This window comes from Caenorhabditis remanei, chromosome IV (genome assembly GCF_010183535.1).
Source record: "Caenorhabditis remanei strain PX506 chromosome IV, whole genome shotgun sequence".
Lineage (NCBI taxonomy): Eukaryota > Metazoa > Nematoda > Chromadorea > Rhabditida > Rhabditidae > Caenorhabditis > Caenorhabditis remanei.
In genome coordinates, this window is record NC_071331.1 from 15557753 (window position 1) to 15578508 (window position 20756).

The following is a 20756-nucleotide window of genomic DNA, read 5'->3' on the forward strand; positions in this document are numbered from 1 at the left end:
GATCAGTATGATGTTCGGAGTTGGAAGTAATTTGATATGAATGTTTACAGTCTCCAACTACTTATGAAAAAACCTTTTATCTTTTTGGTCCTTCCGAACACATTCTACTCACTCGAAACGTCCCATAGGACCATCGATAATGCAGTTTTGTTTGTCATATCCATCATTTCAGTTCTTCAAAAACCGCCACCTCCCAAAAGAAAAAAAATGGGAAAAGAGTGTTTGTATTCACTAGAGACTTAAGACTTTGTTTTCTTTTCGACTCAACAATACACATACTTGGAACATTTTGCAGAAAAAGGAAGAAGAGAATGGGGAATTTATGTACCAAAAAGGGAAAAAATAGAGAAGATATCAATGGTTTTGGAATCCCTTGATTATATTCTGATAGCAGTTTTCTGTTACTCTGAAAATATATTTCTTTAATTGTGTGGATACAAATTAAATTTACTTGTTTTGAATTATAGTTTGATTGATTTCTTCGAGTTCAAGTGGTGATCTCAATTCCAAATGAACTTCATCTGATATAGAAAATCTTGCTTTTCCATGAAAATTCAATTGAATCTGAAACGTTCAGAGATCTGGTCAGAGGAAGAGATTGAAGACTCACGGGATCAGAAAATCCATATTCTTCAGAAATTTTCACTTGCTCCAATACCAAAAAACCATCAAATTTAAAGAAATTGATAGATCTGAAAAGAGAAATAATCACTGTGTGACATTTTTAAGTGATTACCCAAATGTTCTAAAATCCAAACCGTAATCATTAATTTTTACTTTTGATAGGCATTTGTGCATTGAGACTTCTTTTTTCACCACATTCAGGAGCTCTTTTAGAATTTCTTCTCTGGAAATATCAGAATTTAAAAATCTAATCATTTGGCCCGAACCGTTTTACAGTTTCATGTTTTACAACTTTAGAACAGATACAGTTTTCATCTGAAATTTCAGAGTCTGTACAAATTTTATTTCTTGAAATTTGAGTCTCTAGTAGAGAATTTCCAAATGAAGATGGAATTGAATCGTTCCATTTTGATATCAAATCAAGAAAAGTTTCATAAACATCTGCATTTGTGATCAATCTGAAAAAGTTAAGATGACGACAACGAAACAAGACATTTTTTAGAAAAACCTGTCAACGTTATTCTTCAAAACCTCCAAATTCTGTGGAAACTTTTTTCTAAAACTATCAGCCAATCGAATCATGAAAAATCCATATTTCTCTTCAATTTTTCCACTTTCTGCTTCGAAAACACTACTGTAAAAATGATAGAATTGAATGCTACGAACTAATTTTCACCTGTTTCCGGATCCACCATCACTGATTACCACAACTGTTGTGTTGTCCAGAATCCCCTCTTTCAGGAGTTGTTCCAGAGAAATTCTTAATTTTTCATCCAAATTCACTACTTTTCCATCTTCCGGAACAGCAATTTCTGTGAGATGTAATAGTGAGAAATACGAAGAATAATGTTTGAAAACTCTAGTGGAATTGATCCATAAATCTATAGCATCCTCAACAGTCACCTGAAAACGAATGAGAGTTTCGATGAGATTTCAGAGAATGACATACACTTCCATCAGTGATACAGTTGTTCACGTGTCCGAAATGTTGTCGATTGAAATTATGATAAAGATTCGAATGAAAATCAAACTGATTCCCAAACATTTTTGAGAATTTCGGGGAATCTGTGTGCAAGAAAGTTGGGCTTCCGTTGATTTTCCTCACAGATTCCCATATTTTCTCTTGATTTCCAAATGATTTCATCAAGTTTCCCCAGTTATTATTTGTTTCCTGCAAACAAGTTAAACTAGATTATAAGATTGGAAGTGGTCCTACCTGATTGAACATTGAAAATGAAATAAAATCATTTTCAGCGGCGAATTTCAGAGATTGTTTCAAATGACGCATGGCTTGATTATGAGACATTCCAGATACAGATAGAATTATTAAACCATTCGAACTTTCAGATTCCCTAACTGAAAACTTTTCTAATTTTGGTAAAAAGTTGAAAAACGTCTTGTTATAGAAGTGATATCCAGATGGATCTCGACAGAAAACCACAAACTGTTCCAGATTTATTCTAGTCGGAATTGCTGGTTCAATCTGAATATTTCATCTAATTTCTCTGTTTAATAATTGGAAGAACCTACAGTAACCTCTTTTTTTGATGACTGAACTAAAAAGGTTCCGTTGGAAAGTTCTTCGCCAGAAATTATTTCTGTATAGACACATCTAGAAATACGGAAAAATGGAAATTAATTCAATTGAAATAAACGAACGTGATGTTTTGATTGTTTTCTTTCCTTCGTTTTTCTATCAAATTTTCATGAATTGTTAATATTCCATTCGTAAAGTTCGCCCAGTTTTTCATTGGTGAGTTGCAGGAAAATCTGTAGAATAAAAGAATTCTGGAGATTCTGGAAAGAAAGAAAAATTACATGATTGGGGAAATGAGATGCAACAAATCAGATTGTTTGGGACCAATTATGAAAGGATAACACGAAGAAGATTCAATTTCATTCAAATCTGAAACCGAGTGAATTGAATTGATCAGAAATTATTAAATTACCATTGAAAAACTTCAAATTTTCAAAAGGTTCTTCATTTATAAACTCCAAGATGCGAGCTCTCAGTTCAGAAGATTTGATTTCAATCCATAAACTCAGAATGACAAGAATTAATAACACTGAGAAAATAACAAGGAATCTCCACATTTGAAACATTGAATCGTGACAAAACTCCTTCTAAATCAAACTGATGTTCCACTAACTTTGTAGGACGAAATTTGCATGAATGGACAATTTCAATGATGCGAAGAAAACCAAACCAATTGTTGAGTGTTGATTAAAAAAAAACAAATTTTATTGGATATCAAGAAAAAGATTTCTTGAATTTCTCGAATTTTTCGTCTTCATCTCTTAATTTGTCTTCTAATTTCTTCGCTTCAATATATAAATTACAATTGATGTGTACATCATGAAGTGTTCTCCAAGTCTCTGTCAACAACTTTTTTGGAATATTCTCGGGACAATCGATTTGACAATGTCTTCTGAATAATCCATCGCCAATCTTTTCAATTCCAGGATTTCGATCCATAAATGATTTGAGTTGTTTGGCTGAAAGTGTTACAAGAGTTGGACGAACACGATCATAATCACTTTCCTCCAGATTTTTCAGTTCTGAAATTCAACTTTTTTATATTTTTGAGAATCGAATCAAGACTCACTTAAAACTTCGACTAAATCTGATGTCTTCTTAACAGGAATAACAGTTTCAATTGGTAATTCTACTGGCTTCAGAGACGAAACTTTCGGAATTTTTGGTTTGGAATTCGGGTTTGGCAGTGCTGCTGGCCGTCTTCGTGTCAAATATCCAGCATGTGGAATTACTGAAAAAACTCAGAAATTAAATCAGATTCCAAATATGACTCTTACCGTAGGGTTTTCTGAAAACTACCGAATCGTTTTCCATTTTTTGAATCTTGTTTATTAGATTTATTGCAATTTCCGAATATTCAGAATCTTTTGAATATTTTAAAGCCAAGTGTTTCACACCATGATTTTTGTATAGCTCGAATGGAATTTCTATACAAAAAAGTCGTTTCAGTGATCGATAAATATTCATTCCGTTCTCCAAATTGTTCGCATATTTTGAAATTTCTTCGGATGAACACATTGATGTCGTATTGTTTCAGCACAATCAAATCAAATAATACTTTCCACTAATCATTTTCCTTTTCATTTTTTTTTAATTGACATTTTCACGGTCTTCACGTTACATTATTTACAAATTTATTGACAACAAAAATTCAACAATTATAACAAATCAATTTGACTTCACGGATTTGTATCCTCGAGTTCTTCTACTTTTACATTCTGTGTTTCTACCATTCCGAATGACTCATTTGTGATTCTGAAATAAATATAATTTAGATGGAACACAGAGTATATAAAGCTTTTCGAAACTATTTGACTTACTCTTGCTTGACTTCCGTTTCTGCTACTGTCGATTCTTCCATATTATCCTCATTCTTGTCTTCAAAACGTTTGAATTTGTTTCCATCTTTGAGATTATTATACACCGCATGACTAGCATTTCCTCGACCTCTGAAAATTTATATTATTACTACAGGATGTATATAGAATATAGATTACATGAAGTCTTGTGAGCTTTGTGCTAAAAGCAGTGCTTTAAAATGCATTTCCTCATCGAGTGCTGCAAATAAATGAGCAAGTTTTCCTCCTTTTGCAAAGTATTGTTTTGCATCGATAGATACAGCAGGTAATGCTGAATGTTCAACCCATTGTCGATACATTAATGGAAGCTGTTCTTGATTCTCATTCCACCACGTTATCTGCGTCGTCACTTCATCAAAATTGGGTAGATTTTCGTGTAGTTTTTTGTATTTCTTGAGTTCCTTATTAATTTCGAAACGTGTGGATGGTGTTACTCCGACGGTTGTAACTAATTTTTGTTCAATGACAGTCCAATTCTCATCGCTGAAGATCATACTCGAATATCCATATCGGGGATCCAACAGTGTTGATATCGTATAAAAATCACCAATTTTTCCTTTCGAAATTTGGTTGTAAAATTTAACAAATGTTTTTCTCATTCTAACGCGAGCTGATTGAATTCCGCAGTTCTTGATTGCATTATTAATAATTGACATCGAATAGAGTACTTGAGAAATACAGCTGTCTTCAGAGCAGATTTGTGTTGTAATGTGGCAGAGAACTACCAAAAAATCGTAGAGATTTGACATTGCGTTTTCTTCCTTCTCGTCTAAATACTTCGGCATACACCAATTCTCGTGAAGATTTGAGAATGATTCGTGGTTTTGACTGCATATGGAAAGGAAATGAAGAGTTGATAACCAATCAGACTCTGAATCCATTACGGGAATATCGATTGTGTTATTCGAATCTAACTGCATTCTGAAATAATCGGTTAAACAATTAAATAAATATAATAAGACATACTTTTTGTATTTTGTGAAAACTTCACGATGCTTGTTGAGAGCTTCCACGTATTCTCGTAGTAGCTTCAGACCATTCTCGAATTCAGGGAAGGCAATAACTTCTCGTGCAATATTTGTTATGTAGGAGAAGAAACATACGAATCTGGAAAATACGTAGTTTTCGAGAACGAATTGCGAGGATTTCTTATTTTAAAAAACAAATGAATGCTAAAAACTTACTTATTTTTAAAAGGCATATTGGCAGCAACCATTGCCAACATTCGAACATTTGGGGATAATATATAAGAAACTCCGAAATTCATCGACTTTCTTGCATCTACTACTTTACGAATTCGATCTGCCACCACTTTTCCTTCGTAACTGAAAAATTTGAGAGCGTATTGACAAAACTTGTTTAAGTGTTGTAACTTACTCAGCAATTATTATTTTCTCAAAGTGAATTGTGTTTTGACGTTCACCATATTCCGTATAGCAATGTGCGGAAATCGTCAGATAGATCTCATCACTTTTACGGATTGCTTCTATTGTTACGGCCAATGGTCCACAAAGTCTGTGGTAATTGATATCCGGCTGAAATGTGTTTATGAGAAATCTTCAAGAAAACGTTGATTTACTCACTCTAATTTGTGACATGGCCTTTGTAGTCATATTTCCTGCTTCTGGTGCAGCTCTCGTAGGATTCAGATAGTGAAGGAATTTTTTGAAGTGTGGATCATCTATTGTACTGAGAGGTCTTCCGTTTCCGAACAAAAATCGTATTGAAACTTCTTCATTATATCGTTCAACAGACGAATAGTTCATATCTCGATCATATCTTCAAAATTTTACTACTAATTGATATAACCTTTTCAGTTAACATACGGATCAAATCTTCTTCCATTAACCGGTCTCGAATATCGTGTTCCAAGAGTAGGATATTGGTTTCGAAATTGGTTTATCGGTTCCGGAGGCACCAAACTTGGTGGTTTATCCTTCAAATTGAAAACAATCAATATTCGAACACGACGAAAGTTCAAAATTACCTCTTCACTAGTTAAAGAATACTCGTTGTCATATTTCACATCTTCATAGAATCCTGTTCCGTTCTGTTGATACATGTTAAATGAAAAGTAGGATAATTCTGAAATTTTTATGAATAAATGCTTGTCAGTATACGGGAAAGGTTAGAAAATCCAATAAAACACAATGCAAAAAATATTGAAAGAGAGAGAGAGAGTGTGAGAGAGTGCAGACATGCATGGGAATGCAAGTGCGCTCTACTGCTAACTACAGTGTTTTTGATCAAAATTTTGAAGAATTCCTGTCGAATTCTGAAGATTAGATACATGTTTATTCAACAAAGCTTCGTACAAAGTCTGGAATCATTGAAAATACTTAATAACTAAACATAAATAAACTGAGAAAACACTATCAAACCAAATTTGGCGCCAAATTATTATCATTTTTGAATTCACGAATGAGTTCAAAGTAATTCAGAATTTCAGAATCGACAGGAATCGGAAAGTAATTCAAAATCATCAATTCTGCAAAACATTTACGAGAAAAAGCTCTGTTACATTCAATGACTCGTTTGTCAACTTTCATCTGTTCTGCCCATTGATCCTGTCGAAGTATTTCATGGTATTGTTCTACATACTCGATTCGATTCTCGAATTCTTTCTCTGGTATCGATGATTTGTGTTTTTCTAAACTGGTCATTGCGTTCTTCAAGTCTTCAAAATTGTGTTGATGTTCCTTTTTATAGTCCTCCACTTCTTTTCTCGTCTCTTCCCATTTCTTTTTCGCCTCTTTCTGTTCATCATCGGCAGCTTTCAATTCTTCAATTAACGAACGATATTTGAAATATCCATCCACTTGCTCTACTTGAATAAACGATTTCAGTCTATACTCATTCTCCAATTTCAACATTTTTCCTTCTATCTCCAAATCGATCAAATCGACTTCTTCCGAACTCAACCAATTCTTGGTTCCATCCGACAACTTATCCTGAATTTCTTTCAATTTGTAGATGGTATTCTGAAGTCGACACTTTGCTTCTGATTCCTCGATTCCTGCTAGTTTTGTTTCATATAAATTCAGAAAAGTATTCAGGCGATCTTTGTAGAATAACATTTCTCTCTTTTTGAGATTCAAGCATTTGAGGATAGATTCTTTCAACTCCAGACGTATTACACGTCTGAAACATTCACATCCTTTCGACTCCTTCAACTCTTTCCATTTATTCTCGATTGATACCATTTCTTTGACTGACTTCCCGAAATAATCAATAATATACTCATCTTTAAATGAAGGAAAGTATCCTGATATTTTAGTCCATTCAGTGACATCTTTCAAGTTGTCAACGTCTCTAATTGAAATGAATTCATGGTTTTGACATTCGGCAACTGAGCAATCTTCACAGGAAATGAGAATACCAGTAGTCGATCGCAAAACTATCCATTTTCCATTCGGACCCATTTTCAATGTATTTGAATATCCAGACTTGGCACAATCTTTACAGAATCGAAGATTCTGATTCTCTCTCTCGCACTTACTGCATGATCCTTTCTCAAACATCTGAATAATATATTTCCAGATTGAAGTTATAAAATATTCGCGTTCACTAACTATTATTTCTTTCAAGAATCTCTCTTGTGTTTCCATACTAATGTTTGTTTTGACACTTTGGATAATGCCGAGTGCAGTGTTATTAATGATCAGTTCTTTAAAAGATTCTTCTTTTTCGCATATCGGACAATCAGGAGAATCCAAAAGAGTAAAACAGAAAATACATATTGAATGAAGGCATGATCCCAAACAAGGCTGACGACATTCATCTTGTTTTGACTCGAGAATTGATTCTGAAATTAGTGAATTTCATTAAAAAGATGACAAAACCTAATTGTTAAAATGAAATATTTCAATTTGATAATTTTCAAAATACGGTTAAACTTGTAATAGAGGCGCACCTAGCGGTATCTGTTCCCCGCAGTTTATCTCGGTTCCCAATGGAAATATCAAAAAGCTTTTAACTGACAAAATGCAGCTTAATAATCATAGAATATTTCTTCAGTTAAAATTGTTTTAAATCTTTAAAGAAATCTGAGATAGGATCCTCCAAACTCTTGCTAGCGGGTGCGCCTTTATTACAGGTTTTACGGTATTCTATTATCGAAATAAAAAAGTTCCGACATTTTTTGTTGCGACAATACCGAAGGGCTTTAATCCCTTTGAATCTAACGAACCGAATAATTTTCCACACTGAAAACACATGATAGCCGGCATTCGATCCATGCTCATTTTATACCTGAACTCTTCTTCAAAATCACTTGAAAACTGTTTTTTAAAGGTGAAGACATCATGAGTATCGTGGACGAGACGAATTCAATCAACAGAAAATAAACGATGGATCAAAACAATCATTTTATTGAATACAACTAGAATCAAAATTTATTTAGAGTGAAATGTATAAATGAAATCGGAAAAGAACCTATCGTAAGCTGCTTTTTCCAAATCATCCAACGGTAGTAACGGAAAAAATTTCAGCCGCATAAGTTCAAAATAATTCGCTCGTTCATATTGTTTGAGTAGATTAATTTCCGATTGATTCAATTTAAATTCATCTTCAAGTAACTCCATTTGAAGAAATGCTTGACACTTTTTCCATTGAAATATTTGATTTTCCGCCTCGTTCTCTCTTACAACTTGTTCTTTTTGCTTTCTCAGATCTTCAATTCTCATCTGAATCTCTTTGAATTTTTCTTGTTTCATCGAAATAATTTTCCTTTTTTCGTTGTATTCTTCTAGTTCGAATTCGCATTTTATGCATTCTTCAGTCTTTTGAAATTCTTCGAGAAGAGCTTGATATCTGTAAAAAGTGGATTCCTCTGACTGTTCTATCAATACTAGTACTCCTTTCTTATACGATTCTTCCAACTGTTCCATTCTCGACACAATTTCTTTGTCCATTTCTTCGATCTCAATTTCCCCTAACTGAATTTCATTCATCTTCATTCCAATTTTCTCCCTTATCTCCACCAATTGACTTAGTTCATTCTTCATATCTTCTCTACTCGTCTCATTTTCTGCTTCTTCAATCATTTCTTCGTACTTTGGGATATCCGATACTACGGATTCTTGGTAAAATTTCAGTTCTCGATTTCTTTGTTTTACAACTTCCTCTACCAATTTCTGAATTTCCAATCTGAATTTCCTTGAAAGATCTTTCATTTCCTCTGGAATATCTTCCAATTCTTTAAATATATTAATTTCATCCGTCGTGAATAGCTTGTAAAAAGTCATCCAAGTTTCATATGTCCTGAGTCTCCTCTCGTATAAACCAGCTCTCGTATGATCTCTTCTCGAAAATTTCAGATAACATTCACAAGCGATAACTTCTTTTAAATTGACTATTTGTTGGAGATTCACAGTTTTATGTTCTTCGTGTTTTGAGAAAACACAATTGGAACAAATAGATGGAATATTCGTGAAGTGTTCAGGAAAGTACTGAACAATCCAATCCCTATCTTCTAGTTTCTTCATCAATATTCCTGATTCTTTGTTGCAATCAACACATATTCTCAGTTTTACATTTTCTTTGGAACATTCCGAACAAGTATTTCTCAGTAGATTCTGAAATCAAAATATAATTTCAACTGTGAAATTACTAGTTTACCTCTCGCTTGTTCTCGACAATGCTGCTGAAATTGTCTTCTCCCATTTTCAGTTTCAAACAGTTCGCATCTTTCAGAATCGATTTGTTGAGAGTTGGTTCATAGAGAGTTGGTTCTTTTAGAGTTAGTTCTTCATCACAAACTGGACAATCGGAACTACTCGTCAGCATAGAATAACACAATAAACAAATTGAATGAGAACATTCTCCCTTCACAGGAGATCTTCCTTCATCTTCGTCTGAAATTTGAAGGTTTATAAATTTAAGAAAAAACGTGAAAACACAACAACTACCGTAAAACTGTGTAATATAATGACACCTCGATACATTTCCTCATTTTTTCAAACATTTACAAGTTATTGTTTGGATTCGTCATGCAATCTTAACATGGTTTTTACAAAAATGCGTGAGAAGTTCATACATATTTTGAAGAATATGCAACTCGGAAAATTCTAATTTGACACGTCCGAATGGTACTTACCATAAAGTTTTCCACATTGAAAACATAATAGAAATTGTTCCATTTGATGAAAATGCAACGTTTAGACAAACAAAGACATTGATATCAATTCATTTATCAGTGTGAAAAAGAGAAGAAAAAGGAAGTAAACAACTTTCGACAAGACAGATAAAACAATTGAAAAGAAAAGTTTAAGAAAAAAAAAGTTTAAGAAAAGAAATAGAAATGAAATACAATGAATAAGCAAAATATGAATTACCAATTGAATGCGTATTGAGAAAAAACGTTTTGAACAAAATCTGTGTCGTCATTGACCTCGAACAATTGAATATAAATATCATCTTCATAACTTCTTGGAATACTCGGGGGAAAGTGTTTTCGAAACATCAAAATTGATTGAAAACCACGATTCAGCCCTTCTATGTATGCAATCAAAGCCTTATCAACAACAAAACTTCGATCTGTAATCTCGAGAAGAAATAATTTTGAAGCTTCGGTCATAGCAATTGGTAATAGTTCTCCTGAACAACCAATCGATATAAATTCTTTTTCGATTTCATTAAGTGTTTCGTATCGATCCAAAAATATATTCCGGAATTTTCGAGTTTCGTCTGATAGCTTTCTATGAGATAGCTCCAACTCTTGTTCCGATTCTTTCTTTTCTTTTTTGAGCGCTCTCCATTTATAAAACTTTTCGAGATTCTCCTCATCCATTGGCTCATTTTCTCTACAAATTGCCACAAGCCTTGCCATTTTTTCATCAGTTTCTTCATCAATTCTTTCGATTTCTTCTTCTTCCAAATGAGTTATCGAGATCTCTTCAAACTTCTTTGCTATCCAAGTATATCCATCACTGAGATCTTTCAATTCTTTGTCATCATTTGACTTTTCATACAGATTGTGAACAAATTTCCGATATAAATCAATCTCTTCTTTTTCAAAAATCAACCGTCGTTCCTTTAATTTCAGAGTTTTCTCATAAACTGTTTTTGCTAATTGAAACGCCTTCTGTTTCGCTTCCGAAATTTCGGGAAGATTTGGATTATGAATATTCACAACACAATTTGCCAACATGATCTGCTTTTCAATGTTTCTCATATTGTCATATTGCTGAATTAAGGCATGACTCAATGCACTTCGTTTGTATACATACAAGTGGTCAGTCAACAATCCGAATCGTCTTCCCTTCTTTTCTTCTTCATCGTTCAGCTTAGTCTCCAAAAGAACACCGTGAATCAAGGAATTCGTTTTTTCCATTTTCTCAGTTATCATCCCGATTTCCGAAAGTTTTTTGAATTCGTGACCTTGATGTATTCGTTCCATGCAATCGATACAAGTTAGACATTTATCTATTACTTGAATTGCTCTTGTCACTTCAAAAAAACCAAATGATCCATTCGAATTCTTCTTCCCCAATCGGCATGTCACTGCACATGTTGCACAGAATCGCATAACTTCCCCTGTACAGTTCTGTGTTGAACATCTGTCATAAGTGACTTTCTGAAAGATCCGAATAAATAACTATAACAACTTTTAGTGTAACTAACCTTTGGTTTCGTAACGTGATTTTCAAAATATTGTTCAGCTGACATGGATTTGACAATGTCTTCCCACATTCCTACCAAACCATAATTTTGTATGTTTCCTACAAATGCATTTTCTTTTCCACAAACTTGACACGTGTCATCGTTTCGTTTGTTTTGGCATTCCTCACAGATAATATGAAAGCAGGTACCCAATCGTGGTCTTCTCGAAACTTCATCTGTAATATTTAGGTGAATCCAGGCGATGAGTATCAAGATATTACCGTATGGTTTCCGACAGGAGAGACAAAAAATTGAAAGGATTACTGACATTTCAGTTGTTCTTAATAGAAGAGTAAAAATGAAAAATAATGAGAGAAGAAATTGATAAGAAAACGAAAGTTTCTCTCTTTTCTCTCGGTCTCCGTCGTTTTTTCAACTATCCTGTATCAATTCTTTCTTCCTTGTTTCATTTTCTGATTTATACGATGTTGCCTTGTTTCAGAACTTTCACAAATCTGAACCATCTACTGGAATGAAAAGAAGTAATGAAGAATGCTGTAATTTATCCTCAACGTTCAGGGACTCACATTCAGTTCTAAAACCAAAAGTTGAGATCTCTTCTGAATCCTGACAGAGCATCTCACCCCTTCGTTGTATAGTTTCTCCCCGAAATGTATAAAATATGACGTAAAATATCAATTTCTTCTTTCTCCATGACAGAATGAGGATTCAAATTATTGGGTGCCTCAATCTAGTTCCTTTTTGATCTACTTCCTCCCCCTCCCACGTCATCTGAACCATCAATTTCTCAATAATTTTCTCTTTTCGTACTGCAAAATTCAAAATCCTCCTCCACAGATTCGAGACACAATACACAAAATATTTGGCAACATGAATGGGAATTTATTTTTTCCTGACGATTTGACAATATTATTGTCACACAAAAACCAAAAATCTGGTGAGAAAAAAGTGAAAAAATTGGAAGAATGAGTGGAGATAAACGGACGCCAGATGAATTAAACACAATGAGAAATCGGAAACATTTCATATTCAGAGTTGTTAGATTTTCAGAAAATGAGAAGAAGAAAAATAAGAAAAAGACGAGAAAGTAAGAGATCTGGAGAAAGAGAAGTCCGTTTTCAGATGACGTGATGCTGAAGATGTCAGTAGTCGTTGTAGGATCTCTGAAAATAGAAAATAGACTTTTGAGTTCTGGAATTTAAGAATCACTAGACTCTTTTTGTAATTCATTCAAAAATATCAATTTTCTCACCTTGACGAAATTCGGTTCAGCGAGTGCATGCCGCCAGTCTCTCGACACGAAACCGGGTCGAAATCCACCTCTTCCACTGACGAGAGCACCTCCAGATGGATTCATCTTGCTGACCCATTTGGCACTTCTCAAGAAGAAATCTGAAATGTCGAGAAGTCAGTAAATGGTTTCAATTATCTAATATCTCTCTATCTCTATAAAAGCACCTTCATCATCATCCCCTGATGTTTGAAATTCTGAAGGATCTCCACGTCGTTGGACTTGGAAATACTGTCGAACAGCTGGAAAACCAAAAGCAAAAATAAATGTGCGTTTTGGAAATCGGAAGATGTCAACAAAAAATCAAGTTAGTTAGAGACGACGTGGGACATTTCAGAGGGACGAGGGACTGTGTGTATGTGCAGTTTAAAATTAGAAAGTGAACTTACCATTCGAAGAGACATTTCCGATGGAGCATGCCAGAATGAGCAAAATCAGCAGTGAGAACAAGGATGATTTCAGCATTTTCAGCTAAAACTGGGTTACCTGAAATAGAAAAAAATAGATGAGAATAATAAGAAGATGGGGAACGGTGGGTGGATGTAAATAGAGAGAAATCAGAAATGAAGTCACCGAAAGAAAAATAGAAAAACAGTGAAATGTAAATCCAGAATACGTAAATTATGCGCGTAGACGACGTAATACTAGTAGGTCACAGCTATAAGAAAATAAAGAAGATGAGAGAGAAAGGACCTGTCAAAACCAGAAGAAAACGAAATTTTGGGAGGAGAGAAATGACAAATGGAATTGGCACCAGAAGGAGGTGAATGACTAATTGAATCAGATTTAAGAAAACTTTTTTCCTTTTTTTGGGAAAATAAAAGTTCAATGAACTTTTTGGATGAGATCATGGGAGTGTAATAGAACTGAGAATCCTCTTAAAATGTTATTTTTTGAAGAATAAATCTCTAAAACTACAGTTAGACCCTCTAGAATTACAAAGCTAAATCAAAGTCTTAAATTTCAAAAGTCAGGGAAATAACATCTGAAATTATATCCAAAAACAGAGAGAATCGGCTCCAGATTCCCTTTTTTCGGATGGTTTTTATGTACATTTAGATTCAGGAAAAGGCGTGAAAAGGTGGGCGGAGTCTTACCCAATTTGAAGTGGGTGACGAAAATAAGGAGGGGTTCAAAAAAGGAGAGAGATGAGGTGCTGGGGTGGGTGGGGGTGGAGATGGAATTGACGCACGTTTTTTGGTAGGTCAAGAATCCGGAGAAGAGATTCAGAAAATGAAGACAAGAAGGGATTCCAGACAGATTGTTTTAAGAAATGAAGCCCGAAGGGGTGCTAGAATATATCCAAACTTTGTTTAATGATTGAGTAAATATTGAGAAGAGAAACAGAGAAAAAAACAAGGAGAAGTTTCAGGAGAATCTTCTCATCTGAACAGACGACGACGTCATCTAAACAATTCTACGTCATCATCATTTCAAACTTAAGTACTCTCTCGACTTGTTTCCAAAATGAATAACTAAACTAATTGTCATGAATCGGTGGGTGTTTGGAGAATCGTGTGCAGACAAAAGGGAAAGGAAATAAGGATTTGATTGTTGATGTTGGCCGATAGAGAATAATGATGATAGGTATACGTAGGCTACTACTCAAAGCACGTTTTGTGGAAAAAAGTCAATTTTAGGTGGGTTGGGAATGTGAACACTTTCTGAGGTGTCTTTCTTTCTGAGGTGGGTTTGGTTCCTTGTTTCAAAATGTTGAAAACATTTCAGAAGATGAATTGATTGAAAGCAGAGGAAAATTAAATTGAAATAATGTTATAATTTCACTTCAGAAGAAACAGTAAGACATTAAAACTTTCGGGATGGAATCTGGAACTTTCCACCGAAAACACACCTTTTATACCTATTCGTCGCTTCTTTTCCTTGGAATTCAATTCTATTTCTTTCCAAGTTTAATAGAATGACGAATAGAGAGAAAGTTCCAGAAATAGAGGGTCTAGACCCGTATTTCAATACTTTCAAAATCATGTTTAGATACTCAAGAACCGAGATAACAAGCTAATAAAAATTGATATTTTCAAAGAAATGTGTCTGAGGGTATTTAGGTTTTGGTTCAATTTTGTGATTCAACATTCTGATCTTACAATGGATCAAAATGGTTTAGCGAGAGAAGAGAGGATTTGACGTGGCATCTCATTGATAACTAAAACTATGCAAAGGAAATATGAAATCTGATGGAAAAACAGTTTTAATTCTGAGAAATAAATGAAAAATATGACGATTTTAAGATGATTAAAACGGTATCCAAAGTGAGTAATAAATAGAGAAAAACGAAGATGTTTGAATCTGTAACCTCAGGAAAACGTGTTAATCCATAGTAAATTGTACAAAATAAACAGAGAAATCCACCCACGAAATATCATATTTCACGAGCAGCCTAATTTAGTCATTTCTGTTGATTGTTCTATACACATGTACACAAATTACGTTTTTGATTCGATTCGTTGGCTGCAGAAAGGTGTCGATTTGAGAGGAGGGAAATTAGGTTTTTGAGGGAATTAATGTTCACCTAGAGATGAAGAAATGGAGTGTTCAAAGGGTATATGTCTATACTGATTGGAAGTTTTAAAGCTCAATGGCGTGGGTTTTATTGTAGAAGTGGGATTGAGAGAGGAATATATTGGATCCTCGAAAGAGCAGAAACTTGTATCGAAAAATGGGATTTCTGCAAACTTATAGTTGACTGAAAGGTTGAACTTGAAAAACATTCAATTTCAAGCAATTCATACTGGAAATTCAAAAAAGGGCAAGCCATTTAAGGGTTGAACCGGGATGAAATGGCGATATGTTTTTTCTGTTTGGAGCTACTCTAATCTGTTATCTCAAATACAAACAGTTGTTTAGGTAGACATAGAATAATCATATCAAAATAGGCATTATTCTAGAAACACGTTAAATTGGATGCAGAACAAACTGTTTATGATTTTTAACGATTGTAAAGAACAGCTTCCAAAGATGTGCAAAAACTCAAATAGTGTCTTCAGACAGACCCTAATCGCAGCAGCTAGTACCAATCTCATTCGCTCTTAATTTAAGATTTACAGATATTATCTCGAGCAGAAATTCTAATCTACTGTATTCGTGTATTTATTTTGATAAAAAGTGAACGAATAATCTAGAATTTATCAGATAAAACTAGAAAAAAACGGAATCCTGTTTTCATCGGCATTCAAATTAAAAACATCAGGCAGAAACAAACATTTCCAGTCACATTCTGATTTGTTTCATCCCGCACTTTTATAATGTTTCCCCAATTCCCAAGTACCATTCCTTCCTAATTTATTCTCTGTATTTCGTTTCCTGAAAAAGTAAAGTCATGTCTGGAAGTGAGAGAACTTCTGGAATGACGTCACCGTGTTAACATCATCATTTCAAAATATTCTGGAATGAGACCGGATATCATGAGACTCCTTTTCTCCTCTTTTTCTATCTTTTTTCGCCCACAAATTTGCAACAAAAACAAAGTTAAACTTGTTTTGTTTTAAGGTACCAACTATCCTTTTTCTTTTTTCGGTATCCTTTTTTTAAGGTTTTCCAAAAAATAAAATATGAAAGAGAGAGAATTGGAAAAAATTACATGCAAAAACACAGTTATTTGATTCATCTGGAAGAATTAGAGATGATGAACAATCCTTTTATTTGCAAAGATTCCAGATCTTTCTGAGTTTACCAAGAAAAATACTTCCATTTCCGACAGAGAAGTACTTTCTGGAGTACTGTAATTGAATTTTCAACTTTCAACTTTTTCGAATCGTACTTTTTTGAGATAAATCTTATTATAAAACACTTGAAAATGACGTGGCACCACATGGCTTCCACTTCAAATTCTTCTTCGTTTTCTACTAAGTTTTCCTCTTTTTCCCTTCAATTAAGAGCATCCACATGAGGCTCAAAGTTGTAAAAAAAGGGGAAAACTTACTCATGGATTGTTGCGAGTTTAGTTACTTTTCTATTGAAAAGGGACTAAAACACTTGGACTTCCCACACACTTCACACGCAAAAAAGAAGAACAAAAAACCAGTGATTTTCTGACTGAAAATATGAGAAAGGCTGAAAGTAAAAAGAAGAAAAAAGGGAACAAAGAAGAAAAAGAAGACACTTTCATTTTACAAAAAAGGTTTGTGTATTTTGGAGTAAAAATGAACAAAAAGTATGCATGATTTGCATTACAAATAAACAGTTTTTCTGTTGAAAATATAGAAAACATTTCAATGATTTCGCATTTTCTTGGATTCAGTGTGAATCTGTTGTTGAAGAGTTCCACGCATTCCACCGTAGTTGCTCTGAACCATTTCAGCCAAACTGTCATCATCTAGTTTTCCAAGTTTCTGAAAGTTATATCATATGAATAACTGATAACGAGAAATCTCAATTTCAACCTCCACTCCGATAGGTAAATCCAACAGATTCCTCATTCTTTCGATTGTCTGAATCTTGATTTCATCTTCACTCCATCCTTCAGAATCTGATATTTCTTCCATTCCGTAAGTGACATAATTCAGCAGTGTCATTCTGTATTTGTTGCACATTGACCTCGTGAATTCAAGACCTTCGTATGACATTCCCATCAAATTGGCTAGAAAATAAAAAAGTGTAAATATTAGAGTTGGGGACCTGAAAAAATACTGCAATCGAAGAGAAGAATCAATTTGACCAGAACAAATTCCTCTTTTGTCATTGAAACTTTTTCAACTGGACGAATCACTTGATTGATGATTCTTTTCATCTCCTGACAGTAATCATTCATTCTGAAAAGAAATATCAATTGATAGAGGCAATATGCTTTTCTTGATAAACTCACAATTGGTCATTTCCTCTTGCTGGATCCCAATAAAATCCTGATCCAAAGAATAACAAATCTTGATTTCCGTCTTTTTTCGAGCCATAATTTGCATAGACGACAGAGAAACAAATGACTTTACAGAGTTGACAAACTGCCAGACGAAGTTTGTCTTGGTCGTTGAGATACTGTAATTCTGAGATTCCAGCGAGCCATTCGAAATAATGAGCTACGAGACGAAACCACATTGCAGAGAGGGTTTGTTCAGTCATCTGAGTTGAGGCAACTGGTTTCATCTGAAATTAAAACTAGAGAGTTTGTTGGGCGAATTATTGAAATTACTGGAGTTCTCGGAGCAATACTTTTTGGAAAGAAGAGAGCTTGAAAGAGATCTGGTTCATTTGGTGCTTTTCCCGACTTTGGAAGTGGACCTGATAAGTCATCAACTGCATCACAGTACGCTTCTAATTGCATATATCGATTAAGAACTTGAGTGAAATCTTGTAGAAAATATGGAGAATAATTGGATAAACCGTATCCAAATTGATTCGATGGCTGAAAGATTTCGAAATTTTAGTATTGAAACAAGGGGAGAAAACTTACAAAACGAACGCAGTTTCCTTGAGAAACTTGGAATGAATGGTTGGCAAAAAGTGTCATTCTCTGGTCGATAACCTCCTTTGGTTTGGCTGAAAATAAGAACTTTCTTCAGGTTAAAATTGTAGTGAACTTGATCTTAGCAATCTATTGTTAAAATGGAAAACATATGCAGCAAGTTTCCTTTTTTCGACGAATTTCTATTTTTATTGAACCAGAAAATAGCTTTGAGCACTCTGAAAAATTGAAAAGAAAAAGAAAACAAACTTTCAATCTCTGTGTTTTTCTCAACATCTTGTTCTTCTTTGATTCCAAAAATGAACTCTTCGAGCATTCCAAAATCTGAAAGCAGCTGAAAAAGAGATCTGTTAGAACTCAAAAATCTCTGAAACGAAGAGAAAAAAGAGATAAATTAGGGGGAGAAGAAGAACACGGAACGTTCTCAATTCTGAGACGAAAGATGAGCAAGAAATGAGAAAATAAGAGATTATGGAGCACACTAGAGATGACATATTACTCTCCCTCCCACACAGAAAATGTGTGTTATCACACTCAATTCTTTTAATACAAAGATCTTAGAAAATGAACATAAATGTTCTAGAACTATCTATTCTCGTTTTATTTTTTTGATTTCTTGAATTCAAGAATTCAAGTCTGGATTTGCAATGAATGAATTCAGATTATTGTTTTAAAAATAGAAGAAATCATGACGATCAGGTAGAGGAAATGTTGAAGAAGAGTAGAAGAACAAGGAGCACAGAATGCGTTTCGTACTTGTCTGCGTCTCCAATGCAACCCAATCTCTCAATTATTCAGAGAAAAAACGAAGAAGATTAGAGGATAACTGGCTAACAGGAAGAAGAAAAAGGAAATAGGAGATATTCGAAGAATTTCAACAATAAAAAACAACGGATAAAAACGAAAGGTCTTGAGGAAAAAGGGAAAACTACTGGATGTAAATAGATTTCAGGTAATCCATTGAAAACAAATAAATATTTGGATTCGAAACAAGTGAACCTGAAGTGCAGTTTTCCTTTTTATGACAAAATGTGAGATTATATCAGACAAGAGTATGTGTCATACTCAGAAAGCATATATTACCCATGCGTATACATCTACAAAGTTCAAAACACGAAATGGATTGTGAACTTAAATGGAAATTTCTACACCCCAGAATATTTTGAGTACTGAAAAAGGTTCTCTAAGTTTTGAAAATCTGAAATGAGAAATTCTTGAACAAATTATTCTGTTAATTAGAGTTATCAGACCATATCTGTTCACCTCATATTTCTGGAATTCCACTTTGATCGTTTGGATAGCAATTGACAAACAAAAAGCATAAAAATCCACGACCGATCACAAAGATTATCTCGAATAGATATTTGTCTTCTTGATATTTGAGCGAATAAACTGAGAAAAGAAGTCAAAAATCAAGTGTAAACGAGTACAAACATTTTAGTTTATATACATGAAAAATCCAATAAAAAATGCTGAAAGAATTAATATTTGTACTCATTACGAGATCGAACATTTTCTATCTGAAGACCTTCCTTCATCAAAGAACTTATTTCTTGTCGATAACGGAAAACAAGCTTGCAAAAAGGGAGAAAACGTCTGCATATTCTTTGAGGGTTTGCTTCCACCTGATTGCTTGAGAAGCTTATGAAGAAAACGAAGAAAATGGAGAGAGAAAAAGACGAAATGAGTGAGTAAGATGGGGAGAAAAAGAAGGTGTTCTAACAAGAATTGGTGGTTTAATTCAGGGGTTTGATCACTTTTTTCTGTTCTTTGAGTTCTGTTCTGATTTAGAACTTTTTCTTAATATCCGTGAAAGTACTCGACTTATAAATAAATAAAAATATTACGATGACCTAAACGAAAAAAACAATATGGTCTGTGGCTCTGAATAAAAACAACTTTTGGTTGTTTGTGACGTCAATATCGCATAGTCTGGCTATATTCATATGAATACTTAGGTCACTGGAATGAGGGCTTCTCGGGAGTTCTGAAATCGTCAAACAAAACGAATTTCTGATTGGAATTATATTCGGAGGCGGAGGAGGATGGAGCCTGATTTAGAAACATACGAATAATCCTCAAGTACACAGAACGAACGAATTGGAAGGAATCTGGGTGCAACAAAAGGAGTTTTTCTGATTCGGACGATTTTTCAGATAAGAGAAAAAGCTGAAATAAATCAGACATGTAATAAGGATTTATTGAAATAATTTCAAAATACATGAGTCAAGTTTTCTTTTTTTCTGACGAAAGTCACGAAAAGGTGTCACGAAAAATGAGGAAGTACGTGGATGAGAAACGAGGAAAGAAGGATAAGAAGTCAGAAGAAGAAGAGGAAGAAATTCTGTAATTCAGGACAGAAAGTCAGAAGAAAAATTAGAAAAATAAGTGGTAAGAAGAGATATTATA

The 20756-nt window shown here is 34.0% G+C and overlaps 6 protein-coding genes across 6 annotated transcripts; all 6 read right to left on the reverse strand.

Annotated features, from left to right (window-relative positions):
• Positions 1-447: 447 nt before the first annotated feature.
• GCK72_014333 (uncharacterized protein) lies at positions 448-3475 on the reverse strand (the record flags this gene model as incomplete). The annotated part of the gene is made up of 10 exons (XM_053730243.1): positions 448-564; positions 611-692; positions 737-847; positions 1133-1258; positions 1301-1527; positions 1574-1795; positions 1841-1980; positions 2965-3183; positions 3231-3392; positions 3439-3475. The coding sequence occupies 10 exons, from the start codon at positions 3473-3475 to the stop codon at positions 448-450; spliced, it is 1443 nt and encodes a 480-aa protein (XP_053585015.1).
• Positions 3476-3840: 365 nt separating this feature from the next.
• Positions 3841-6082, reverse strand: GCK72_014334 (uncharacterized protein; the record flags this gene model as incomplete). The annotated part of the gene is made up of 9 exons (XM_053730244.1): positions 3841-3916; positions 3982-4110; positions 4159-4941; positions 4987-5127; positions 5205-5345; positions 5398-5555; positions 5604-5799; positions 5847-5956; positions 6008-6082. The coding sequence occupies 9 exons, from the start codon at positions 6080-6082 to the stop codon at positions 3841-3843; spliced, it is 1809 nt and encodes a 602-aa protein (XP_053585016.1).
• A 313-nt stretch (positions 6083-6395) lies between these two features.
• Positions 6396-10160, reverse strand: GCK72_014335 (uncharacterized protein; the record flags this gene model as incomplete). Its single annotated transcript, XM_003102816.2, has 4 exons — positions 6396-7541; positions 8667-9596; positions 9640-9875; positions 10118-10160. 4 exons carry the CDS (start codon positions 10158-10160, stop codon positions 6396-6398), a joined length of 2355 nt encoding a protein of 784 aa, XP_003102864.2.
• A 191-nt stretch (positions 10161-10351) lies between these two features.
• GCK72_014336 (uncharacterized protein) lies at positions 10352-11353 on the reverse strand (the record flags this gene model as incomplete). The annotated part of the gene is made up of 1 exon (XM_003102671.2): positions 10352-11353. The coding sequence occupies one exon, from the start codon at positions 11351-11353 to the stop codon at positions 10352-10354; it is 1002 nt and encodes a 333-aa protein (XP_003102719.2).
• A 1432-nt stretch (positions 11354-12785) lies between these two features.
• Positions 12786-13399, reverse strand: GCK72_014337 (uncharacterized protein; the record flags this gene model as incomplete). The annotated part of the gene is made up of 3 exons (XM_053730245.1): positions 12786-12806; positions 12896-13035; positions 13324-13399. 3 exons carry the CDS (start codon positions 13397-13399, stop codon positions 12786-12788), a joined length of 237 nt encoding a protein of 78 aa, XP_053585017.1.
• Positions 13400-17160: 3761 nt separating this feature from the next.
• On the reverse strand, positions 17161-18663 carry GCK72_014338 (uncharacterized protein; the record flags this gene model as incomplete). Its single annotated transcript, XM_053730246.1, has 7 exons — positions 17161-17280; positions 17332-17528; positions 17579-17700; positions 17754-18028; positions 18075-18287; positions 18336-18421; positions 18597-18663. The coding sequence occupies 7 exons, from the start codon at positions 18661-18663 to the stop codon at positions 17161-17163; spliced, it is 1080 nt and encodes a 359-aa protein (XP_053585018.1).
• Positions 18664-20756: the final 2093 nt, after the last annotated feature.